The sequence below is a fragment of the Candoia aspera genome, chromosome 7 (genome assembly GCF_035149785.1).
Source record: "Candoia aspera isolate rCanAsp1 chromosome 7, rCanAsp1.hap2, whole genome shotgun sequence".
Classification (NCBI taxonomy): Eukaryota; Metazoa; Chordata; class Lepidosauria; order Squamata; family Boidae; genus Candoia; species Candoia aspera.
In genome coordinates this window covers 17,555,188-17,582,169 of record NC_086159.1, presented here as the reverse complement: position 1 = coordinate 17,582,169, position 26,982 = coordinate 17,555,188, and the positions used below count along the sequence as shown (strand labels likewise).

General features: G+C 38.5%; 2 protein-coding genes across 8 annotated transcripts in view; both read left to right on the top strand.

Annotated features, from left to right (window-relative positions):
• CAPRIN2 (caprin family member 2) overlaps positions 1-5,841 on the top strand; it is a 48,928-nt gene extending 43,087 nt beyond the window's left edge. For 3 of the 7 annotated variants that reach the window (XM_063308174.1, XM_063308172.1, XM_063308170.1), the window contains 3 exons: positions 327-430; positions 1,043-1,106; positions 3,566-5,841. In XM_063308174.1, the coding sequence (XP_063164244.1) occupies positions 327-430; positions 1,043-1,106; positions 3,566-4,134 (737 nt within the window). In that variant the 3' untranslated portion in view covers positions 4,135-5,841. Of the gene's footprint in view, positions 1-326; positions 431-1,042; positions 1,107-2,105; positions 2,564-3,565 lie in introns of those variants that run through there. The other 4 variants (XM_063308173.1, XM_063308171.1, XM_063308175.1 and 1 more) reach the window with 3 other exon arrangements.
• A 3,510-nt stretch (positions 5,842-9,351) lies between these two features.
• Positions 9,352-26,982, top strand: part of IPO8 (importin 8) — a 40,878-nt gene continuing 23,247 nt past the window's right edge. Inside the window, exons 1-11 of the mRNA XM_063309291.1 lie at positions 9,352-9,548; positions 12,792-12,873; positions 14,531-14,687; positions 15,935-16,093; positions 19,578-19,734; positions 21,322-21,411; positions 22,330-22,424; positions 22,747-22,831; positions 23,402-23,536; positions 24,770-24,869; positions 26,158-26,234. Of these exons, the coding sequence (XP_063165361.1) occupies positions 9,465-9,548; positions 12,792-12,873; positions 14,531-14,687; positions 15,935-16,093; positions 19,578-19,734; positions 21,322-21,411; positions 22,330-22,424; positions 22,747-22,831; positions 23,402-23,536; positions 24,770-24,869; positions 26,158-26,234 (1,221 nt within the window). The 5' untranslated portion in view covers positions 9,352-9,464. The remainder of the gene's footprint in view (positions 9,549-12,791; positions 12,874-14,530; positions 14,688-15,934; positions 16,094-19,577; positions 19,735-21,321; positions 21,412-22,329; positions 22,425-22,746; positions 22,832-23,401; positions 23,537-24,769; positions 24,870-26,157; positions 26,235-26,982) is intronic.

Below are 26,982 nucleotides of genomic sequence, written 5' to 3'. Positions count from 1 at the left end.
GCTCAAATGTTGAAGTCAAATACTGAAATGAGAATGCTCTTCTAGCAATGATACTGGTTGCTAAAGGGCATCTTAGACTTACTGACTTCCCAGTCCTTGAAGAGTTTCCTATCTTTTTGCATGGTACTGCAAGCAGGATAGTTTTTTAAGTTACTTAATATTCAATCATTCTGATCATTCCCTCTTGGACAATGAATTGGGTTCTTTTTTCTGCCACAAGGTATACAGTATTACAGTTCTCTGATACACCAATGGAGAGAAGCATGTTTTTAATATTTAAAGGAAATATGAAGTGTTGTTTCATGCTAAACAATACTTTATTCCAGCAGGTTTTGAAACTTACAGAGGATCACCTTCAATCCCTAACGGAACCTATAGCCAATTACAGCTTCCTGGCAGAGATTATCCTTCAGTGCAGTATCCTCAGAGGGTAATGACTTGACAAGCTTTGTTGCAAACCAAGTATGCTTTGCTCTAGTTTTGGTGTCTTATGTTCTGTGCAGATGTCAGAATCAAGCATTAACTTGTCCATGATGATGTAGGGACGCTCCATAAACCTGATAGCATGCCGTGGCTAGTGACTTAGTGTGGCTAATAGTAAGTGCTACCCAGAACAGATGAATGGAGTATAAATAATACGCACTTGGTTTGTATCTCATATCCTATTGGTGAATCAAAGAATTAACTTGGGGTTTATATCTCTGAAATGTGTTCACTTGGCCTATTTGACATGAGACAATCTTTCTTATGAATAGGCATAATTTCTTTGCAAATGACCTGATCAATTAAGTGTGCAGTAATACTGGAACAAGCATTGGCTGTAGTTTAACATTTACTGGCATAAGATGTATCCCAACTATTCTAGTGCTAATTAAGTATATTGGACTGCAGATGTTTGCCAGGTAGCAACAAACTTGATGCAGGAAGTAGCACACTTCCCTCCCGCTCTACTCCCCCACCAGTCATGAAATGAAAAGTTCAAGTGACTGTAAAAAGCACGTTGTTGCCCTTTATTGAATTGTGGCAAATGTTTATGTTCTAGGATATGAATTACCAACCAAACTGTAAGCGAGGGGGTATTAATAGTGGTCGAACTGGTACAAGAGGTAAGTTTACTTTTAACATGATTTAAAATGCAAGTCTGTTTTAGTTCACACTGCAGTGCTCGATTTGCGTTCCACAGCGATTAACTGTTCCAGCATGCTATGGATTACGTGTATTGCTGTCTCAATGAGCAGTCAAGTAAAGACTCCAGGTACTCCTCAGTTTTTATATGCAAGATTAAGTCTGGCAAAAGATGGCATCCAGTGACTGACAGCTTTGCAAGTCTTGTCTCCCCTGAAGCCAGGCGCTCCAGTAAGAGTGAGGTGAGCATTGCCCTTTCAGCTTCACCAGACTGAGGAGGATGCCCATGACTCTACTGAGAGTGCTGGCTTAGAGACTTATTCACAGAACTTGAAAACCGACAGATACACACAGGGGTATATTTCCTCACTGATCGTGATGATAGTCCCGAAAGATAAACCATAGAGTCAAGCAACCTAGGCAGGGATTGGAGGGAACTCTTCTGCTTGAACTCTTACGTATTTTGCCTAATGGATGACTGGAAAGGTATCTAGGGCTGCTTTTGAAGGAATTGCTACCCAATATACAGTAATTGGATACTTAGTCGCGTGCCGATTTTGAACAGTTTATAATTGCTGGGAATTAAACTTCTGCAAAGCTTATTTTCATTCGAGCAGGGAGGAAAATTTCCTCCCCCACCTCCCCTCAGCAGTCATGGCTGATATTCTTAGTTTTTTCTGCTGTTCTCTTCCTCTGAACCACTGCTGTCCAGAACACCTATGTCTTGGTCTGTACCTGGGACTAGGTAGAGCCCTTTTGCTCAGTGTTTGAATGCAAACATCTAAAATGTATCCATTTGGATTCAGACAAGGACCACCTGAAGACAGCTGTTCCATGCACACAACATTTTGCCCATCTCTCTTGAAGGCCATAAAACAGTAGTTTTCTCAGGCTATTGAGGAAAATAATAAACTAATTCCAGTTTAGCCGTATTGGCAGCTATATAGAAATATAAAATCCTTAAAGCTTCTATGTTTTAGGTTACAGGCAAGAAAACAGACAGGAAGAAAACTGCTCAGCAGGTAGAGCTCGAGGTAGAACTCGTGGTAGAAAATACTTCAGAAGAAGGGAATTGAGAAAAACAGAGAAATGAGAAAGAAGCAGAGTCTGAAAACAATCTTGTAGTTGCCAAAATGCACCAATTCAGTTAGTGCTGATTAACAGTATAGTTGACAGATTGGTAACTTGGTTTTCTACCCTAAATAAAAACACATTTTTAAAGATGTGTCTTTTCTTGGAAGTAAGGACAATGCATCCCTGAAACTATATTTCCTATGGTATAATGTAATATTTAAGCAGCTCTGATTGTTCAGGTGAGTAAGCAGCCACTATAAGTTCATGATAAAACATAAACTGTAACATTACAATTCTATCTGTGGGTTTTTAGGCATTCCACTAAGTCAACTGGGTGTACTAATACGTAGTTTACAGTTCAGCTTCCGTTTTCATGTCAGATGTTGTGAGAATTCAGCTTTAATTTGAAGAGCATAATATAACATGTAGTTCTGGAAATCAAACAAGATACTCAATTATCCATAATATGCTAACGTCTCCAACCTGGTGTCTCCCAAATATTTTTGGGCTGTAACTTTCAGAATTCCCCAAAGATATGCAGGGTGACAGTTTGGAGAAAATAATGATACAGTTTTGATAAATAATACATCAGACAAAAATTCCTTAATGGTAAATTGATATTTCTTACCACGTTATTAAAGATACTGTGTATGTATTTAAATCTCTGCTATCTCATTGTAGAAGCATATTCAGTGCATATATCACCTCTACTCAGCCTTCAGAGAGTGATGGATGAAAAAGCTGGGCCTAGTTTAAGGAAACTGGATTGGAGCATGGTTAATTGACTTACTTTTTTCGTGAAGTAATTCTGTTCTGAGAGCCAGGATGTGCAAAAGGCTGATAAGTAAAGCAACAAGAGCCAATCAGCTAATTTTACCATTTAAATGGCAGAGAAACCTTCCTAAAATCAGAACAAATACTGAAACAGAGAAGCATGATGGAAATTGGAGATGGGGGAGATAAAACAGCCTAGCAAAATGTGTGATATTCACAGGTCATGTTTATACTTGTTGGTTGACTAGTGAAGCCAGGGGTAAATCAGTGTTTTGTGTAAAAAACAGAAACCACACTCACTCATTTGTGAAACCATATGTTTTCTTTCCACAATTTGAAGAAAATGGATTCATGAGAACTAGGGGCAGACCAGTAACTGGCAGTTATCTAGATCAGCCTTCCCATACATGATACCTTCCATATTATGACTGCAGCTAATACGGAGAATTAAGGGTCCAACAGAATTGGAGGATGCTCAGCTGGGAAGGCTGATCTGATCTATAAATCTTGGCAAACTAAACTTTGAAGATTTCTAAAAATAGATTTCTTAATGGTTATATGAGAACTAACAATTGCTCATGATCTCCAACAGCAGGATGGAGCGATTCTTCTCAGGTGAGCAGTCCAGAGCGTGACAATGAGATGTTTAACAGTGGGGACTCTGGGCAGGGTGATTCCCGCAGCATCACTCCTGTTGATATACCTGTGACAAGCCAAGCAGCCACCATACTACCTGTACACGTCTATCCCCTCCCACAGCAGATGAGAGTTGCCTTTTCTGCTGCTAGAACTTCTAACTTGGCTCCTGGAACTTTAGATCAACCCATTGTGTTTGACCTCTTGTTAAACAATCTTGGCGAAACCTTTGATATACAACTTGGTAGGTTCAATTGTCCTGTTAATGGTACCTATGTATTCATATTCCATATGCTGAAGCTAGCTGTGAATGTACCGTTATATGTGAACCTCATGAAAAACGAAGAGGTTCTAGTCTCTGCGTATGCCAATGATGGTGCTCCAGATCATGAGACTGCAAGCAACCATGCAGTCCTCCAGCTCCTTCATGGAGACCAGATTTGGCTACGCCTGCACAGGGGAGCTATTTATGGAAGTAGTTGGAAATATTCTACATTCTCAGGATACCTTCTGTATCAAGACTGAACATTAAGCTGCTCCAGTGGTTTGGTGAAGGAAGGTGAAAACTGGGGGGCTAGTTTCACATTGCATACTGAATAATTAAACACACCATTCTGAAATGGGGATATGGTGATCTGTCTTGCGATGAGATGGAGTTGGGTCAGCACTGATGTGGCACTTTATAAGTTGTGATGTAGCCTTGATAGTAAAGCTCGGAATGTTATGTTTGCACTTATTCTTGAACTGTAATTTGTCAGCTTACTATGCTACTCAAAATTTGCCTCAAGTTTAGGCTATCCGCAACGCCTTGTGCCTAAATAAAAAAAATTAATATGCCTTAGTATCAATGTCTGTACTACTGCAATAACTATGGTCATATTAGCTTTCCAGAGGGCTGTGACGACCTGGCTTGTTTATCCAGGCGTTGTGCTAGGATAGAAGTGAGCCCAGCAAATACAAGTTTGAATTTAGAGGTAGTGGGATGGTGCTGTGATTGGGATATGTGGTGGTGGTGTGGGGTTCAGTTGCTCATATTTTATTCTATTTTTACTGAATGTTATTTTGAGCTGCCTTGGGTTATCACATATAAGATAGGTGCCATATAAGTTTATAAATGAATAAAACAAGATTTCACTGGAGAAAGAAGACAGAGCCCTATGCAATAATGCAGGTTCAATCTCTAAAATCTCCTGGAAGGAGGAAGAAATAGCAGATGATAGAGTTCCCTGGAGAGTTACTATTACTTAAAATAACATGGATCAATCCCAACCTGTAACGCAACATCATACATCATTATTTTTATTTTTTAAATGTTCAAAGCAAAAGTGGAATGTTGAGATTAAGATTCATCTCCCATTTATGTAATTATGTAGAATTTGAGTTCTCAACACAGCATCTGCAGGAACCTCTCTTGATTCCCAGGATTGGGAAGCTAGCACACTACACAGCAAAGCATCAGCTGCAAGCACCATCATTGTTTCTAAAAATGCTTCTGGCCCTGTATATACCTGGCAGTAGCTCAGTGCTTAGGAGGTATACCTCCTGCAAGGGGAAAAAAAGGTAAGTTAAAGGGGTAGAGGTAGAAATGGGGCAAGCCACCATGTAAATGGGCACCATGACTGGCCATACCAACCATGGAGTGAGAACATCGATAACATGTTCCTCAAGTTCCAAATGTGTCCATAAGCCCAAAAAGTGTGGGGATCCTGAGTTTATTACAGGCATTGTCCCTGCCAGTTTTGATGCCAATGCAGCAGCAGAAAAATAACCTTGTGGGTAATTAAGTAAATGGGGAGATGGTAAACCTCTACACAAGTAGGATTTTTACATCTTATTAACCACTGGTTCTGTTGGTCACTTTGCTTCAGACTTTATACCTTTGTTACAAAACTCTGTGTTGATGGAAATGAGTGGCTGTGTCACTCAAGCTGTTTGTTAGGAACTGTTGCCCTTGGACATGGGAAGACTAAAGGCTTCAAGAACTGCACTGTAGCATCAAGGTGGAACCATTCTGGAGATAGTCACAATGGAGGACTATATTTGAAGCTGCCTGAAGAGCAAATTGGAAGAACACTCTAGGATTCATTTTGTCCAGTGAAGAGTGAGAAGAGATGGTAAGTTCTCTGCATTCCCCATTCAACTTTTCTCTACAACTTTGGTTCTACTTTATTATTCGTTCCTGGTATTGGTGTCCAAGAACAATTACTAAACGTCTAGGAAGTGTCTGTCCTTTTTTTTTTTTTTAAACATTCCCAATGAATTTGACTCGGCATTTTATAAAATTTGAAAGGCCCTCCTGTTTTTCCAAATGACGATTATGTTAGCTAAATTATTTGTGAAGCTTCTAGCCTTTCCTCTCTCTTCATCAAAGGATTCAGTTGGTTTATGTCCTGAAGGCAGCTCCAGATCTTTTTGTGAATGTGTGCAGTATTGAAAAACTTGCAAACATCTCAATATGATGAGGTAATAAAATATTTTGTGCGTTACCCTTTCTTTTACATTTGAACAGGTTAACAAACATAGAGTGTTTATATTTGTGTGGCTTACTGAAAGTAAAATGCAGAACACCAGAAACTCTTCGATTTACTATGCTATTTTTAAGCAGCTGGTTCTTTTTGTACAGTAACTCTTGCAAACAGTTTTCTGTTAAAAGTAATCCTTATTGATAAGAAATAAAATCCTGCTGCTGTGGAGTGTTTCATTTGCAACTAGCAAATCCACAAAAGTTATTTCTGAATTACAGCTGTGTGGAAATGTATTTGACCCCTTTTGGATGTTCTGAATTCTTGCTTTCCTTTGCAATTGAATATTATGAGAGCTTCACATGGATCCATCTGATGTATAAAGAGAAACTGAGTGAAGAAATGTGAAAATTAAGTGCTTGTTTCATTTACTTCCCAAAGTCATCCAATATGCAGTGTCACTGTGAAATTGTGATTGGCCTCCTTAATTTCAGTAACTTGTTGCATCTTCTTTAGCTGCAATAACTTTTAACAAATACTCCTTGTAATTGGCGATCAACCTCACCTTGCTCTGTGGAAATTTTGGCCAATTCCTCTATGGTGTATTATTTCTAGTAGACTGCTGCAGTTCTATGGCATTTAGGCCTGAACTTCGATTTAGGAACTCAAGAACACTGAGTTTGTTACCAAGTTTCTTTCGTTCGTATCTGAATATAGTGGATCTTAGTTTGTTTTTGTCTGTTCTCTTGCAGATTTGCTTGTATGTGTGGAATCGTTCTGTTGCTGCATGACTCACTTCACCTCAGCTTCAGCTGTCAGAAAGATGGCCTGATACTGTTCTGAGGAATTAAAATAGAATTCATGCTTTATTCAATGATACCAAGTCATCCAGAGCTTGAAGCAGCAAAGGATCTCCAAACCATGACACTACCCACTTCTATACTTGACAATTATTATGAGGTTTTTACTGTGAAATGCTATGCTTGGCTTCCACCAGTCCTAATTGAGCCCATGTAGCTTGAAAAGTTCCACTTTTGATTTATCTGCCCATAGAACATTCCTTCAGAAGTCTGGAGGTTCGTCCGGCTGCTGCTTGGCAGAACTTGAACATCTACGGCTTCTGTCTTGCTACTCTCATTTTTATACGGTGCTTTTCTAATGGTACAGTCAAAATTTGACCAGAAGCCTTCAGATCCTTGGATGATGTTCTGGGGTTCTTTGTGACTTCCTAGCCGTTTCTGTCCTGCTCTCTTAAGAGTGATGACAGCCACTCTGGTGAAGATTCACAATTATTCCAGTTGATATTAGTTGCAAGACTATGTCTCTGGTGAAGCCTCAGAGCTTTGAATTGGTTTTGTAACCTTTTCAGGCAAATAGGTATCAATGACTTTTTAAAAAAGTCTTCAGAAACCTCTTTTTTGAGCTGAGAGTGATGTGTCTTAGAATTTTTGTGCTGTGAACTTCAGTGATGAGGGGCCCTGATCATTAGTTCTAATTATCCCTTCAGTTGAACTGATGGGAGTATGATTATTTTATCATAGTGGTACAGTACACATTGGTTGAGTGTTTATGAAATAAAAGAAACACGCACCAGACTTCAGTGTTGTTTGTTCATTTAGACTCTCTCTATATATCAGTAGGATTTGTATGAAGCTCTGATAGTAGCCAAACAGTTAAAAAAAAAAATCCAAAAGGGCAAATACTTTTTAACTGGATATGTGTGTACTGTTAAGCATAAACAGGCTTCCTGACACTTCCCCATCAGAATACTGGAAACATTTAAATGCATGTCAGGACTATGTCACAGCATTGAGCATCTTCACAGTATGTGGAAATGCTCAATGTGCTGCAGCCCTGTATTTTATACCAAGCATGTTGCAGGAACAGGTTTCCTGTGTAGACATTAGTGCTAGGATTGGATGCTGAAAAATGTTTAAAATCATTTCAATTAATGAGTCATCTTGTTTATATTCAGTAGTAGGTAATACGAAAACTATATGCTACGTAGCTTATAAAAATCCCAGAATCTTATAATTCAGGTATTAGCCACCTTAGATGAAGGAGTGTTAGTCTACTGGATGCATGTGCTATTGCCACTCCAGATCCTATACCTGTATTTGTTTTCTGTTTCCTAAAAGAATTTCACATGTGTCAGATTTTGTTACATTTAGTACATTTCTAAATGGTTAATTTTGTGTGTGTGTGTTTTATTTATCAAATTTGTCACTGTCCATCTCCAACAGGCCAGACTCTGGGCAGTTTACAATATAGAACAATAAATATAGAATTCCAATAAAATACACTCTAAAACAATTTCTCAACTACCAAATAGAATAAAATCCAGATGGCTGTGGTCTCATTCATAGGAGGGGCACTTCAAGGCACTAGCCAACCCCAGGTATGACTCTTCTCCCCCTTGCCCCAAGTTCGGTGGCAGAGGTCTTCAACTCCCTCCAGAAGGCTAGAGGTTTTAGAGTATTAGCTACCCTACCATCTTTTCCATCACCTGCAAACCAGCTAGGTATACCTCCACATCTTCAAGTGATCACTGAAAATGTTAAAAGTGTACTAGGCCAGCATCCCACTTGATAAAAGTATCACAGTTCAGTTTCACAAGGAATTACTGAGCAGCACTCACGATTTTCAAGCCAAGTGTGGCGCTCTATAACCAACATCAGCCATTCAGCCAAAGTTTAAGTAGCTTGCTTATCAGAATAAAGGAGTTTGGGTATGAAGTAGACTTAATGTATCTTCCATTTAGCAAACTTAAAGCCTTCCCCATAAAGTGATGTGTTATTTATTGGAATAAAACGAATACGTGCATCCACTAAACCAGTGTTTCTCAACCTTGGTGAGTTTAAGAGGGGTGTGGAGTTCAACTTCTAGAATTCTCCAGCCAGCTCTGCTGGCTGGGGAATTCTGGGAGTTGAGCTCCACACCCCTCTTAAAACTCACCAAGGTTGAGAAACACTGGTCTAAACAGCTGGGGGGAATTTCCAGGCAGTTTGATCTGGAGATTGGAAAAGGTATCCGTAAGCAGCCTTTCCCCATCATCTGCCCGCCGCCCCCCTTTTCTAAACTAATAGAAAAACAGGAAAAGACGGGATAGAGAAAGCCCGAGCCTCCGGTCCCAACGCAAGGAACAATGATCCGCTCCATCGTTCTCCTCGGCCCCGGGGGCAGCATTTCTTTCCGTACAGCAATATGGCGCCCGACGTTCCGGCACCGCGAGAACGGCGAACGGGGGGCGTGCTGAAGCCGCAAAGCGTCGTCTTCGCGACAGTTTGGCTGTCGTAAACCGGTGAATGGCTCCTGTGTAGCTAAGTGGGGAAGGAGGGAGCCGGCGAGCGTGTTCGGTGGCCGCTGTCCTTCCCGCTGAGGCGCTGAGAGGCCATGGATCCCAACCGAATCATCCAGGCGCTCAAGGGCACCATCGACCCCAAGCTGCGCCTGGCGGCCGAGAATGAGCTCAACCAGGTGAGTCCGGCGGTCCGACCCTCCCCAGCCCATCGCGGACGGGCCTCGGCCGAGGAAGGGGCGCTCTTCGCACTGGAGGGTCCCCGGAGAGGCTCCCCCGGCCCCCTTTCCGCCCGGCGGCCTCGTTCCCTTCCGACGGAGCGCCTGTCTTTGCTTCTCGCAGACGCCCCGAAGGAGAAAGTCCGAATTTTCCGGAGGCTCCGAACCATAGCCGTACGTTAGCCCAGGCTGTTGTGTGAATCCAGCCCGAGTGGTTAGTTTAGGGTTCCGTGTTTGAGGCGTATCCAGAACGTATACACGTTCCTGTCACTCTCTTCCCTTTCAGGGTAGGCAACGTTGTGCAAAGTGCAGAAAAGGAACGGGAAACACTAAGTTGAAGGGATGAAGACACGGGATGAGAAAAAGAGGAGAAAATATACAGTAGTTGAATCTGGTTTACACCCAGTCTCTCCTTGCTGTGTACATTGCCATTTGTTCTTTAAACTTCTTACCTTTCACGTTTTCAGGATTTTATCTGATCCATCCATCATAATTTTCTTTTCCCCCCCTCTTACTTAATATATTTAGTCTCCAATTCAATCAGGATTCTTCTCTTTATATAACAGCCCCATACTGGTCATGCATTTCTGTATTCAGTCCTCATTTTTCAGTACCCATTTATTTATAACTTACTAATTTTGCCACATAGACTTCTTCCAGTACCCACTGCATTCCCATTGTATTCAGGTTTTATTTCTCCTGATGTACCCAGCTCTCACTTCTGTATAATGAAGTGGGTAGAAACATTGTTTTGCTTTTTTCAACATTCCTCACAGCAGATTACATACTGTGCATTGTCTTTCTGCCACTATTTGAGGGTCTTAACGTTTCTCAAGCATTTCCCCATCTTTGTTAAACATTCTACTGAGGTACACAATTGCATGTATTTGCTCTAGCTTATTGCTGTTTATGTTGCAGTCAATCACTCCATTTTGTCTCTCAAACGTAGCTACCTTGGTCTTTGAACCGTTAATGTATAGATCCATATTGCATCATACAATCTATGTTATGCTGTAAGTCATTCGTGTTCTTAGCAAACATCTTGGTATGGTCTGTATACAAAAGTATACAAGTATCCCTTCTTGATCTATAGATACATTAAACAACCAAGGGGACATCACTGTTCCTGTCTTACTCTTTACCTAGAGCTGAACCATTCACTAATCATTCCATTGATTCTCAGGCACTGCTTTATTTTCATCATACACTGCCCTTATGACATTCAGCAACCAATCTTCAGCTCCATATTCATGCAAAGCATTCCATAATTCAAGCCTATTCACTTTATCATCAACTGTTTTTTCTCTCATTTATACATGACCTGCCGAAGAGCAAAAACCTGACGTGATTCCCCCCCCGTTTGCCTGGCATAAAGCCAAATTGTACTTCCCAAATTTTGCCCATTTTTATTTCTTGTGTCCTTTCAATCAGAATTTTGCAAACTTCTTCCCAGGCACACTTAACAAACTAATTCTCTGGTAGTTTTGCATTTACTCTTTATACTTTTCTCTTTGTATAGGGAACTGTAACAGCATCCTTTCGGTTGTCAGGCATAGCTGCATCACATGCACATCAAACATCACATCGCTGCTTCATAAGCAAGGCACATCCATAGTTTAATATTTCACCAGTTAAATTTCTCCAGCCTTACATTTCTTCAACTTTGTCATAGCATTTATGACTTCCCTCTCATTTTTTTCTTTGACACAAATATTTATAGTGTTTGATACAATCTACTCTGACATACCTGTATAATTTCCATCCAGTTCTCTAAAGTACTCCTTCCAGCATTTCCTCTCTTCAGTTTCATCCCAAATAATTTCATCACTTTTATTTTTAATTCCCTTCACTCTTCCAAAGACTCTTTGTTAATCCTCTTCACCCACTTCCACATTTTTGCATTTCTGTCAACATTTCTCTGGATTTTCTTAGCCTTTTTTAATCTTAAGCATTCCTTGCTTTGACTGACGGCATTCTTTGCAGTTATCTTTTCTCAATGTACGCATCACACAATTCTCTTCCCTTATCCTCATTTTTGTAGTAATCATTCTGCAATATACATTTTATCTTATCCACAGCCTCTTATCTACATCATTTCATTAAGCATCCTTTCTCACATTTCCCAGCAGGGTAACTTTTAATGTTTTTATCTTTGTTGCAAACCACCCAGAGTCCCCCCTTTGTGGGGAGATGGGTGGTGGCTAAATTTAATAAATTAATAAATTTCATGTGATTCTGTAGCTCTTTGTAACAATATTTTCAATCTGTTCCAAGCAGCTTCAGCATCCTTTTTCATTATGCCTGTGTTTTAAATTATTATTTAAAACTTTTCATAACAGGACCCTTCATTTCTCTTCCTGCAGTTGTTATACTTTCATTCTTGTTTCTTTCACCCCTTTTGTTTTCTTCCATGTCCATTTTCTCAAGATTTCCCTCTTGATGCCACCAAAAAATAGTCTGTCCCGCAGTCAGATCTTCTCAATAACTTTCTATCCTTCATTGATTCTCTCTGTCCTGCTTGATAAACAATCAGATCAGTCATGCTTTTTGATTCATTCCTTTTCCATGTGTACATATGAATGGACATCATAAACCACATATTTGAAAGATATTTTTTTCTAAACAGTCACCAAACAGTCACCATTCTCATTCATTCCTAGGTCTCTGAATGGCCTGGTCATTTTTTTGGTACTCTTTTGTCTCCTTCCCACATTTTCCCCTCGACCACATTTATTCAGAATGTTACACTTAACTTTCTATAGTTCTTCCATTATTATCATTTGCTGAAGTATAATAGTATTAATGAACCACCACCACACATGTGCTTCCAAAATTAAACCATTCTGCTGCTGAATTTCAGTGGCACCGTCTTGGGGTGCTTGGGGGCATGGGTTGTTCATTCCTGTTGTATAAGATGAAAACAGGAAATTAAAGAATTTCAAGGGAATATTTTACTATTAGGAGTATTGTGGTTACTAACAGATCAGATGGTAAATTCCTGAGCCGCTTTGGAGACCTCCACAGAGAAAGATAACAGAATTGCTTCATTATCTTAAAACAAAACAGTCTTTGTTGAGTCTAACTCAACTACTTTTCAATAGGAGAGTGGTGCTTAACTCTCCTCTAATAAATAATACCTAAGAGTGTTTAATACTGCTATCTTTGAGTGGTACTTTGCTGATTAACCTTTTATATCCCTTTCAGTCCTACAAGATAATAAACTTTGCTCCTAGTCTGCTACAAATCATTGTTTCTGATCAAGTGGAATTCCCAGTCCGGCAAGCAGGTGGGTGAAGTTCTGCAGCTTGCTACCATTTATTATGTTTAGAATTGAGTGGTTGGTAAAACAAATTCAAATTATGCTTTTTTACGTACTTACTTATTTAATTCAATTTTATGCTGCCTGACTTCAAATGACTCTGGGCAGCTCACAATGTATCAAACACTATAAAAACAATATAATAAGAAACGACAAACTAGAAAAGCAGAAAAATAAAAAAGTACAAGATAGTGAACCCAGCAGAAACCCCCAAACATCCCACCAACATCTAACATCCAGTGGAGGGAGCTCCAGCCACCCTAGCCCAAAGCCTGGGAAAACAGCTAGGTCTTTATGGCCCTCTGGAAGGCCAACAGTGTGAGTCATCTAGATCTCAAGGGGAACCCATTCCAGTGCAAAAGAGAAAACACACTTCCTGGGTCCTGATAGATGACATTATTTTATCAAAGGCACTCAGAGCACATCAAACCTGTCAGCTTGAATCAGCCAGTCAAACGCTATGGGAGGTAGGCAGTTCCTCAGATAACCGTGCCCAATGAATGTAAGGCTTTATAGGTGATGATAATCATCTTGAATAGCACCCAGAAGCAAACTGGCAACCAGTGAAGTTCACAGATCACTGATGTCATACAGGCAACCCAAGCCATGCCCATAACTGCCTACACCGCTGCATTCTGGATCAGTTGAAACTTCCAAGTGGTCTTCAAGGACAACCCCATGTAGAGGGTGTTGCTGTCATGAGTACTGATGGTGAGCAGGAGGGGGCCCCTATCCAGGGGGGAAAACGCATGCGTAGTTTAGAGACTTTGAACTTTCGTTCAAAGAAACTCAGAGCAGACCTACCTTGAGTTTTGGGTTTATCTGTGTGGGTTTCTCACGCTCTTTCAGTTTGGCAGGATTTTCTATCTACTAGAGCATTCAATAAACACTAGAGACCAACTCACTGTCTCAGCGTGGTACTGCGCTCTAAGTTAGGACAGCTGCAGCAGTTGAGCCTTTAGCTGACTAGAGCATGAATGATTGTCTGAAGGGGCTCCCAGTTCAAGAAAGGGCTCACCTGGCACACCAGATGAAGCTGTGCAAAGGCCTTCCTTGCCACAGCAGTCACCTGCTCATAAAGCAGGAGCTGTAAATCCATGAAGACATCCAGATTCTGCCCCACCCTTGAATGGGGAATTTCAACTCCATCCGAAGTCAGAGATGGAGTATCCCTCTTTTTTGTATTTTTACCTTGTTGGCTTCATTTCATTAATGAACAGGGAAATTGCCTATGAGGTCAATCTAGAGGAAAGCTCAGAAATCAGGCATTTTAGAGGGAACTCTTTCTGGTTGCTATTGGTTGATACATACTTTTTGTATTTAGGGATGTGAATTTTCTGAAAATGGAAATGCCATTCTTGGTTATTGCTAATAGTTACTGCTAGATCTGTACTTTATATATTTGGCTATCTCTTTCTAAATTTCATCTACATCTTTGGGATTTCACTACCAGGACTTAAGTTCTTAAGTTTCTTGCATGCCAGCTGGTTCTTGAACTGTTACTGCCCCTACAGATGGCCCTAGCTGTTGTTTTAAAGTTAGATTTATAAACAGCCGTTTTTATGCACCTCTCTCTTTCTCTCCTCTCTCTGGTTCTTCCCCTCTTCTGGTTCTTCAAATACAGCTGCTATTTACTTGAAGAACATGGTGACACAGTACTGGCCAGACCGGGAGCCTCCACCCGGAGAAGTGATATTTCCATTCAATATTCATGAAAATGATCGTCAGCAGATTCGGGACAATATTGTAGAAGGAATCATTCGTTCTCCAGACTTAGTGAGGTATGTCAGGGTTCAGGCTGGGCCATGCACCAGAAAGTCCTGAATTTTACACCAAGGAAAGCAGATGCTTCTACTTAGAATAAATTGGGCATATATTTATATTTATTCAGCATAGTTTTGCTTTGAAAAATAGTATTTGGAAGGGGTATCCAATTATAAAAGCAATGGATAGTGAATCAAAGGAGTCATCTCTGAAATCATGTTTAAGTGGAATCTTATTCAAGAACTGTTTCTAAATGAGATGGTTGTAATATTTTTTGTAGACGTCTACAAAAAGACTGCAGGGATGGAAAAAGGGAAGAGTATAATTATAATTCTTAAAATATGCCTCATGTCTTTTATGACATCATGGCAGAATTGTTTTCCAGATAAAGATAGACTAGAACTTTTAAAATACATTATTGTACAAAATACTGCGGGTAAGACTTCACCTTACTCTGCATGCTAAGAATTCCTGGCATCAAAGTCGGTGGGCATCAAAATTGAATAAATAAAATCCCCGTGAAGGGGCAATGATTACATGGTGTGGCTGATATTCTGTATAGAATCTGGAAATGGGCTATCTGATTTGGCTGCTTTTATTAGATATCATGCCCCCAAGGTCTGGATAAAGATGCTTGGTGCAGAATAGTGCAAGCTTATGCTCCTCTTACTGGCTGGGAACTAAGAGTTGCAGTCATAGAATTTTAGAATCATACGTCCAACACATACAGTAAAATCAGAGTTGGAAGGAACCTCAGAGGTCAAGTCAAACCCCCTGCACTCTGCAGGATTCATTACACCATTCCCCATAGGTAACTATCCAGCCTGTGTTTGAAACCTCCAGTGAAGTGTGGAGCATACTGGGTTTGGAAAGGTTTATCTCTTTCTGGATTAGCTAAGTGAGAAAATGGTCTGAAAGCTGGCAGACCTCACTGTCTTTATTTCAAGGCCATTTATAGTTTTACATCTTGACTTTTGTGTCTGGTGATCATTAACTTGAATATATTATCTGTTATTTGATAACTGCGGGAGCAGAGAGAAGAAAGTAGTGATACTTTCTGCACAGTTACATCCCATGTTGAACTTTCTTTGGCCTATCCTTTAAAAGCGTTCTGAATTTTTTTTTTTCCAGAAGAATTTGCTGATAGCAAAAATTCATGCCTGGTTTCTGATATAATTCAGGAGTTGATGAGGCAAGTCCTTTATCAGACCCACTTTCTATTTTTTCCTTCATTCCCTCCTTTCCCAATCCTTTTTTTTTTCAGAGCCCAGCTGACAATGTGCCTCCGTGCTATTATTAAGCATGACTTCCCAGGTCACTGGACAGCAGTGGTGGACAAGATTGGATTTTACTTGCAGTCTTCCAATAGTGGAAGCTGGCTTGGAAGTCTCCTGTGCCTGTACCAACTGGTAAAAACCTATGAGTAAGTGGATCTTCATCAAGGAAAGTATCTTTCCTAGCGGCCACAGAAGGTGACCAAGTCCAGAAATAACCTCCAAGTTCAGGAATGCATCTTCCTTTTCCTGGCCTGGTTTCTTGCAAAGCTAGCTTCCTGACTCTGTAAAGATATACTGGTGGGGACTGGAGGGTGATGTTCATGCAGAGGAAAGCATTTAAGTGGGAAAAATTCCCCACACAAAGTAAGATAAGGATGAGAAACATATTCTTGGAAACACACACTTTCCCATTTCTGACTACATTGGATTTTCTCCAGGTAAGTGTGGGAAAGCTTGATCACCCAAATAATGAGAGATCAGGTGAAACGTGTGACTCAGTTGTAAGATTCTATATATGACCTTCACTCTTTTTTTTAAGAACTTTATTAATTTTCAGAATATAATTAAAATACAAAATATAGAAAAGACAGAGTATAGGACTACAGAAAAAAGAAAAAACTGTAAAAGTGCGAAACAGAGAACAGAAACAGAAAGTGACTTCTGACCTTCTCCAATACAGATATGAATACATTTACAAATATAATCTCTTACCATTAGTTAAACCTTAGTAACATTATTTCTCTCAAAACAAACCATTTAATCATTAAAGCTCAAAATCAAAGCTTCATTTTTTTCTGACACAAGCAAGTAGTCTAAAAGTGGTTGCCAAGTAGAAACAAATCCCAAAACAGTATTTTCTCTTATGAGTGCTGTTAACTTGGCCATTTGTGCCAGCTCCATCAGTTTAATAATCCAGTCCTCCAATCTTTTGAATATTAGCACATATTTGATCCCAGAATTTTTTAGCCTTCTGACAAGTCCACCAAAGATGATAAAAAGTTCCTTCACCAAGAGAACATTCATTACCCCATTATAGAAAGAGATGAGGTTAGTCTGGCATGATTTGTTTGCCATAACCCCATGCTAGCCTCTGTTAATTGTAGCATGCCTATTCAAGTGCTCACAAACATGCTGTCTAATACTCTATTGAAGAACCTTCCTCAATATAGATGTCAAGCTGACAGGTCTGTAATTTCTTTTTTTTTTAAGAACTTTATTAATTTTCAGAGTATAATTAGAATACAAAATGTAGAATATAGAAAAGGTAGAATACAGAGCTAAAGAAAAAAAGAACTATAAAAGTGCAAAGTTAGGGAGAAAGCAGAAACAGAAAGTGACTTCCCACCTTCTCCAATACAGATATAAATGCATTTACAAATATAATCTCTTACCAGTAGTTAAACCTCAGTAACAGAAATAACCTCAGAAAAACCTATCAAAGCAAGCCAATTAATCATCAAAACCCAAAATCAAAACTTCATTTTTTTCTGACACAAGCAAATAGTCTAAAAGTGGTTGCCAAATAGAGACAAATCCAGACACGGTATTTTCTCTTATCAACACTATTAACTTGGCCATTTGGGCCAGCTCCATCAGTTTAATAATCCAGTCCTCCACTGTAGGAATTTGTGGATCTTTCCATCTCTGTGCATATAAAAGTCTTGCTGCTGTAATCATGTATAAAAGCAAAGTCCCAGGTTGTTTCTCGAGCTGCTTCTCCATCAGACCCAAGAGGAGCAATTCTGGTTTTTTTCACAAGTCCACTTTAAGGATCTTTTGAATATTAGCACATATTTGATCCCAATTTTTTTTGGCCTTCTCACAAGTCCACCAAAGATGATAAAAAGTTCCCTCACCAAGAGAACATTTCCAACAAACATTCGTTACTCCATTATGCATTTCTGACAACTTATCAAGAGTTATACCAGCAATACACCATATTATAAAAATTATCTCTAATAATTCAAAGTAAATTTCAAGCCTTTGTTCCACATGTTCTCCCATTGCTCCAACATAATACTGTATCCAAAATTCGTAGCCCATTTAATCATAGATTCTTTAACTTGTTCATCTTCTAAATTCATCTGTAACAACATTTTGTACATCTTTGTAATGACATGTTCATCATTTGTACAGAGTTCCATTTCAAATTGAGTTGTTTCATTAACAAATTTAAAATTCTTTTTATCCACTTTAAAACATTCTAACAGTGGCACATATGTAAACCAATGACATGTAAAACTTTCCAACTAGTTCCTTGTTTTAAGCTTTGGTTCACCCTCTTCAAAGTTTAACAAATCTTTATAATTTAACGCAACTGTTCCCCCCACATTTTCTCTTCTAACAAATGCTTCATGAGGTGACAACCATAATGGTACATTAGGAGACAATCTTGCTTTATATTTATTCCAAATCCTCATTATGGCACTCCTAATGAAATGATTTTTAAAATCTTTATTAACTTTAACTTTGTCATACCACAAATAGGCGTGTCACCCAAATCTCAATTCATGTCCTTCAAGTTGCAATAACTTCCTGTTCTTCAAAGTTATCCATTCCTTCATCCAAAGCAAACAACAGGAATCAAAATACAATTTTAAATCAGGTAAACCCAAACCTCCTCGTTCTTTGGCATCTTGTAACAATTTATATTTAATTCTTGGTTTCTTGCCTTGCTAAATGAACTTAGAGGTATCTCTCTGCCATTGTTTAAGTGGTGAATCTGTCATCAAAATTGGTATAGTCTGAAGAAGAAACAACATCCTAGGCAAAACATTCATCTTAATCACAGATATTCTCCCCATAAGAGACAGTTGTAATTTTTCCCATCTTAACAGATCTTTTTTCACAACATTCCAAATTTTAACATAATTATTCTGAAACAACATACTATTCATGGTTGATAAAATCACCCCCAAATATCTAACCTTTTTGTCAATCTTAAAACCAGTGTTACCCATCAACAATTCTTGATTGGATGAAGTCATCACATTTTTGTTTTTTGTTTATTTACTTTAAGACCTGCCAATGACCCAAATTCTTTCAGTTTCTTCATCAGATGTTCCACAGTATCCAAAGGTCCCTTAGTATCAAAACTAAATTGTCAGCAAAGGCTCTCAGTTTAAAAACCTCTTTTTTAATCTTTAAGCCCTTTATTTGTTCGTCTCTTCTAATATCTCTATTAAAAACTTCCAACACCAAAATAAAGAGCCATGGTGACAAAGGACATCCTTGTCTTGTTCCTTTTTGTATATGACATGGTTCAGTTAACTCATCATTCACAATGATGCTTGCCTTTTGAGGTGTATAACTTGACTTAATTCCCTGAATAAAATACTCTCCAAAGCCCGTAGTGACCTGCACTCTCATAACATTTTATTTACTGTGAGACTGTGCTCCAAAATGCCTCTGATCTGGTGTGTTAAAAAGTGGATAAAATTAGCTCAAGCGCAGCACTAGGGAAATTAACATAGCTTCTCCTTTCAGCTCTGTTTGGATTTACTGCATTGTTCTGCAGAGATGAAAGAAGGATTACAAAGGGCAGCAGATCCATTTTTTTATTGAAATGAAGCACAGGGACAAGAGTTAACTTTGCTCCCTAAAAATGTTTGGCTCTGATTCTTTCCATAGATATAAGAAAGCTGAGGAACGAGATCCTCTCATTGCTGCCATGCAAATATTCTTGCCTCGGATTCAGCAGCAGATGATCCAGCTTCTTCCTGACAACTCCCATTATTCTGTGCTCCTTCAGAAACAGATCTTAAAAATTTTCTATGCGCTTGTCCAGGTATGAGGCTGTATACTGAAAGCAACAACAGTACGAAGAATTTAAAAAAAAAAAAAGGAAAAAAGAAAAAAAACTTTTTAGAATTGTTACCCACAAATGCGTGTTTTGAAGTGTGCATTTACTGATTTCAGGGCAGCTACTTTCAAGCCAGTGTGCTTAATTTTTTAGGCCTACAGCATTTATTAAAGAAATTTGGTGAGGAGGCTATATCTTATAAATATCCCTTTGCTATTTATGTTGAATTTTGCCCTCACATGCCTAAGCGTTTCCCTGTTTTTCCATCAGAAGGAAAGGGTGCTCTCTTGAGTGGTATTTGCTAGCAGAGTCTAAGGAAAATATTTTCTTTCTATAACCTGCAGAACAATAGATCTTCCTTTCTGTTTTTGGATCAATACTTTTTTAGCCCTGATCCGTGCACCCAAGGGAACCTGTAGGAACAGTACAAGGGTGAATTTAGGGTTTGGTTTGGAACAAAGGTCAGAGAGGGCAGAATAGGAACATGTGTCAGAGATTCCATATTGTTACTTTTAGGGAAGCTGAGGCCTTGTGCAAATCAGAGATCACATACAATTGTTGTTCTAGAAAATTTTCATGGGCTTCCTGGAGGGAGGCTTTATTTATTTATATTAAATTTATATGCCCCCCCACCTCAGATACGTCACCCTGGGCAGCTAAGAATTAAAAACAAAATAAAAACGGCAAGCAAAACTATCAAGGAATTGTTCCAAGAGTCCCATGTGCTGCTTTCAGTCTTGAATGTTGGGTGTTTGACATGACAGAATCTTCACGTTTTTTCTGGACTGAACTTTTACTTTGTGGGGATTGTTGCAACTTCATTTTTTATTGTGGGGCTTCTGTCTAAAAGCAAATTTTGGATGTGTGGTACAAAGGTGATATCCTGTTTAACTTAGCTAAATGATAAGGAAGTTTATATGTTTATTAGAAATGCTTCTACGTACTTTAATTGTACAATTCTAAGAGGCTTACAGCATAACATAGAATACATATAATAGATGACAGTAAATCAACATTTAACAAAATTGAATAATAATAATAATATTTATTATTATTTTTAGATCAAGGTACATTTTTCATCCTTGCCTCAGCTCCCTAAACACACATTTTAAAAATCTCATTTTTAAAAGCTTCCTCAGTTTTAGGCGTGGGGCTAATCTTATATTTGGTGGGAAGGCATTCCATAGGAGAGGAGCTTCTGCTCTGATTAACTGAGAGCAAAAGAATGTCCTGAGATGGGGTTGCTCCACAATAACAATCCTTTTTTATTATTATTATTGCTGATTATGTGTAATTATTAGCTCGCTGTCATTACACAAAGCACATCCCTAAAGTTTCAGCACAGAGAAGACAAAAGATTGAGATGGTAGCTGGCTGCTCCCAGTGGATAACTAGCTGGCTATCATATTACATAGGCTGCAAGGACAGCAAGGAGGGTAGTCCATGGCCACTGGAGGTAAAAAAAAAAATGCATTGCAGCTTCTTGTTAATAAATTGTCTAATAATTTCTTTAATTTCTGTCAGGTATTCAATTATATTGACATTCTCTTTGTCCTCCTCTTTTAACTTCAGTACGCTTTGCCACTTCAGCTGGTGAATAACCAAACCATGACTCAGTGGATGGAGATTTTTCGGACTGTCATTGACAGAAGTGTGCCTCCTGTAAGGTCTACATTACCAGATAACTTTAATATCCTTTGAGCGCATTAGAAAAAGGGGTGTTTAGCTTGAGGAGCATTTTCCCCCAACTTTATAGAGGGCTTGCCTGGCGTTTGCTGTGTTCTCGTACTTTATAAGAAGGCATAAGGAAGCAGAGGAGCAATTGCTCACACTGCCTTGCTTTTGGCTCAGCAAGAATGTCATGTATGAAAAGCAAAACAGGTTGACACCTAGGTAGGTTAAATTGGGGTTCTGAGCAGTTTACCAAATACCACAGTGCCTGGATCAGGTACAGCCACCTTTCTCTTTGACCATGCTTTCTCTGGCTGCCATGCTGGGAGTAGTTGCCAGCTGGTGGTAGATGGGAATATAGCTTTTGCATTACCTATATGAGAGCTTATTTTATTGGTTGAAAGCAGGGGTGGGCAACCCACAAGCCTCATATGACTCTTCAAGCACCTCCAGATTGTGCTGCTGAAATATGGCAGCAAAATGGCCAATTGTCATCTGTTTGATTTGGGGTAGTTTGGGAGGATCGAAAGTGGGTGTGTGAACAGTTGGCCTACCATTCTCAATCTAAATGCTCAAAAAATAAGCTCCTCCAATTTGACCCCATGCCTTCTGGTGGTATCATTCCAGCACTGGATGGCCTCCTGCAGCTCTAGAAAAAGTTGTTGCTACGGTTCCCTGACAGATTGGGTTTAGAACATGTGCATCACTTTTATATGAATGGCATGCCACCTTGAGGACATGCTAACATAAGACTCTTATCACTAGGCCTTGTCAGCACAACTGTTTGAAGTTCTCTTTCAAAGTTGTGTCTGGAGGCTATGAAGGCTGTAGATTCTTCTTATCATGCTCCATTATCGTCAACTGCTCACTCATGGCTGTTGATGGCTGATAGTTCTTTCCTTTGGTTAGGAAACTCTGCAAATTGATGAAGATGATCGGCCAGAGTTGGTGTGGTGGAAATGTAAGAAGTGGGCTCTGCGGATTGTTGCTCGTCTTTTTGAAAGGTTATTATGCTGATAACAAAGAACAAAATTTTTAAATCCTGTTTTGACACTTTTCGACTAACATAATGTTTCCAAATCTTAAATGTTTAAAAATTTGCCCCAAGTTCAAGTATCAGCAAATCTTCCTAAAAATTGTCCCATCAGCTTTAAGAATGTGGCAATTTGTAATGGGATTTGTGTATCCCTTTTGTCATAAAGTTAACAGATTGCCTTTAACTCTCTGAGTGTTAAACTAATAGGATACTTAATGATAATGGGGTGTACTTTAGTAGCTTTGTATAAACTAACGTATTTATGTTCTTTTGCTTTAAAATTTTTAAAGGTATGGTAGTCCTGGAAATGTAACAAAAGAATATTTTGAATTTTCTGAGTTCTTCTTGAAAACTTATGCTGTGGGAATCCAGCAGGTAAAGGCTTGTCTTATTTTGTGAAATAATATGGCAACGTGATAGTTTAGTATTTAGATTCCATTAAAAGACCCTAATTTTACTGAAATCTTTCTTAATCAGAAAGTTTTACTGTAGAAGTCAGCGTTTGTAATTCTTATTTCTGAGTTATCATTTAGTTGGCTGTTTGGAGGACTGGATTTGGCCCACAGCTTTCAGCTGATGATCCTAATTGAATAGGTTGTTTATTTTTACCGAAATCTTCTCTAAAGGATTTCCAGTTAGTTTGAGTGGTGCATTCAGGAAATCTTTAATGGATCAATACCATCCTTAGAACTCTAGGAAAGACCAGGGTACATTTTCTAGGAAATGTTTATTGCTAGCTTTATTTTTTAAATCAGATCTTTCTCCTATCATATCAGTTTGTTAGCTAAAATTAAAAAATAACCTAGGATGTGATAAATATATTGGCTTTTGTCTGTTGCTTAAAATGGTTGTGCAGCTTCTTTTTTCAGCACTTTAAACATACTGGGTTAATGTTGAGTTCTGATTGTATACAGTCATGTCACAGTGCCTTCAACATTCCTTTAGGTACTCCTAAAAATCTTGGACCAATACAGGCAGAAAGACTATGTGGCTCCACGTGTGCTTCAACAAACATTAAATTATCTGAACCAGGGAGTCCATCATTGTATAACCTGGAAGCAGATGAAACCACATATGCAGGTCAGTGTAAAAGTAGCAATTTCTGCCTGTGTGTAAATGCTGAATACTTGAATTAGAACTTTTAATACAATTTTGAAATAGAAGTAACAATTGATGGAATTATAATTCTAATGGAAACAGTCACTGGAACAGAGATAACCAATTAATTACACAGTTGTTTTACTTGCCTATATTTCTATCTCATGCTGCTTGTAAGATTGATTGAATAATAATTTTTCACCTACAAGATATTGCATCAAATATAAGGCTGTTAACAAATGAATTCTTTTCCTTTGCTGCTTACTCCCCACCTCGTTATATAAAATGTGTGATATGATTCATTGCGATGCAAATTCCTGCAAGTAGTACAAATCATGCTAGAACTATTATTGCAATTTCAGATCTAAGGCATAAAATATCTTTCCTGAAGTATTGTGCATATTTAAATTACTACAGAACCAGCAATAGCAATTGATATGCCTTAGACTGGCTCATTTCTTCTTGTTCCTGTCTGTTAAGGGTGCTCCAATAAGAATGAAAATCTTTAGATTTCTTTCTGGCAGACAAGAGTTTCTCTTGCATCCCATTCGATATAGCTGTTATTTTCTCAAAGGTCCTATGATGTACTGAGCCAAAATTGAAGGGTCCGTAAAATGCACTTTGCTTTCCCATGAACTAAAACACAAAGAGTTTGATGCAGTCACCCTATGGATCTTTGGTCTGGGCCTAGCTCTTATGGGAGTGAACAGCTATAGTTCTGATCTATCTGAACAAAAAGTAGCCTTTAATTATATCTCATTTGGCGAGAAAATAGTTGAGGTGGGCAATACCTAAGCAAAGCGACTCTGGACTGGGGAATATATTCCTGGCCTTAAGAGGTTACCAGATGATATATCACATTGTATATTGCAGGATTTAGGAAGGTTTTTTGAGAGTGAACAACCAAGTGGATTATTAACTATTAAGATACAGTAAATGAGAACCTGTAGCAGTTAAGATGCTGGGCTAGAAACCGGAAGATTGTGAGTTCTAGTCCCTCTTTAGGCATGGAAGCCAACTGGGTGGCTTTGGGCCAGTGGCTGTCTCAGCCCAACCTACCTCACAGGGTTCTGGTTGTGGGGAAAATAGAAACAGGAGCATTAGGTATGTACACTGCCTTGCGTGGATCAAAAATAAAGGCAGGATAACAAATAAATAAATTCAATTACATTTGATCCCTTGAACAATTAATTTCCTCTTTGCTTTTCTTGTTAGACTTTGTGTGAAGAAGTCATCTTTTCTCTGATGTGTTATAAAGATGAGGATGAGGAACTCTGGCAGGAGGACCCATATGAATACATCCGCATGAAATTTGGTAATTTTTTTTTTTGCTGCATAGTTGTCATTGGTATCCTGCTCCCGGAGAATGCCTGGTGATGATACACATTGCTGTGCATTTAGGTCAGCCAGCACTTAGTCTTACTTGTTTGCACAAGACAGGAGGACATGGAGCCTGGATGTCTGATTACTTACAGAGTCCACCCCTTTCTGAAGCTCCTGTTTCCCATAACCCTTGTGAACTATGATTGTAGAGAAAAGTGTGTGAGGAGGGGGAAGGAAGCTGGCAAAGACAAAATAAGGAGGCAATAAAAAGATAGGGTATCTGTTGTGAGCAGTTCATCCCCATTAATGATTACTATATTATAATGATAAGATGTTTGTTTCAGTTGAAGTTTATACCATGAACAGGTGATGAAAGATGAAGCAGTAAAATATTTGGTTGATGTGTAGAAAAATGGCTTTAGCAGTGTGGCCGATGCTGGTCAGGATTTAGACTTCTTTGATGAAGTTCTCATTTATAAACTTCAGTGATATAAATACAAAAAGTTTACAGGAGTTGTATAACTTCAGATGAATAGGTTTTGTGTGGGAGATGTGTTTGTTGAACCAGTGCATGGTTTTATGTACCTTTCCTTCTTTATAAACTGACCTTGACTATAAATTCCTGTTCAGTGGGACTCCTGTCAGGGGTAATCTAATAAAAACTTAATCAAACTTTATTGGGGTTAATTGATTCCAACATATCTTATTTGACATCAGATTTCTTGAAGAAGAGTTGAACCTTTTTACCTTTTCTGTTAATGGCACACTGTTTGCAATGGCTGTTTCTCACTTCATTCTAATATTGTATATTAAAAACTTAGGGCCTTATCACTATATTAAGAATTAATGGATTTATTTCAGTGTAGGAGTAGCAGAAAAACTTACTTTTCAACCTTGGAAAGACAGATCCCAGATGTACCAGTTTGTAGTGTTGATATACAGTATATTTGTTTTCTGTTTATGAATTGGCTGTTTATTGAAGCAGTGGAAAAACTGATGAATATTTATTCCATGCATTTAATGATAGGTCCAAAAATGTAATGGATGTTTTTGGTCTTTTTTTAAACTCTTTTCTGATTCTGTGTTTTTTGTTCTTTATTTTTCTTTTGTTGATTTTTCTTTTTTCCCCCTTTTACTCTCTTTTTTGTATATTAAAGCAAAAAAAAAGAGCATCCAGAAAAATCAATCACTATATAGTTTGTCCATGTTCTGTCACTTTTAGAATGACTTGTTAAATTGTCAGTGATCGTGTAGTAACACCCTTTTTAAAACCTTTCAAGATGTGTTTGAGGATTATGCATCCCCTACAACAGCAGCACAGATTCTTCTGTACACTGCAGCAAAAAAGCGAAAAGAGGTATGCTTCATAATTTTGTCAAAATGTGATGGCTTTTTAAATGTGATGGCTTTTTAAATAGGTCACAGTGTATTTGTTCCTGTGTTCTTTAACAGCAGTTGTTGCACTTATGTTCATATCCTTCCAGTTGTAAAAAAATGTATTAAATATATTTTTATCTTTAGGATCTCTGTGATTGAGTGCATAGCCTCTACCATTCCTACAATTAGGATGCTATCTTTGTATGTAACTAAGTTATTTTAAGTTAAGGAATAGGATTGGCTTAAGATCTTCCAGGAATTTTATTTTTGTGCTGATATTGGACTGCAGGTTCACATTTCCATTCTCCTAAGCTCCAGCAGCTCTTTTTGACATCCAAATACAATTTTGTTAGTTGTTTCTTCTTTTAATTTATTAAGATAATACACCTGGGAAAATACATGGAATCACAGAATTAATTAATCACAGAATTAAACCAACCAAGACAGTAGTGTTTCCTCTCCACTCCAATATTTTGATATGGATAGATCCCCCCTGGCCTCCACTAAGGTTTTTTGACTGCCTTGTTCAAATGTAGCAAAGCGTTTCCAAGGCCGTTGTCAGTTTATTTGACTTCTGGTGTAAATTCTAGGCAACTCTAGAATTTATAATTTTTTTCTGGAAAAAGTACCTGGCTTTCAGAGTTACAGGTTGCAAATTAAAATACATACAAAACAATCATCTATTTTAAATTAATGTTGGAGACTTTCTTAATTAATTTGCTTGAGGT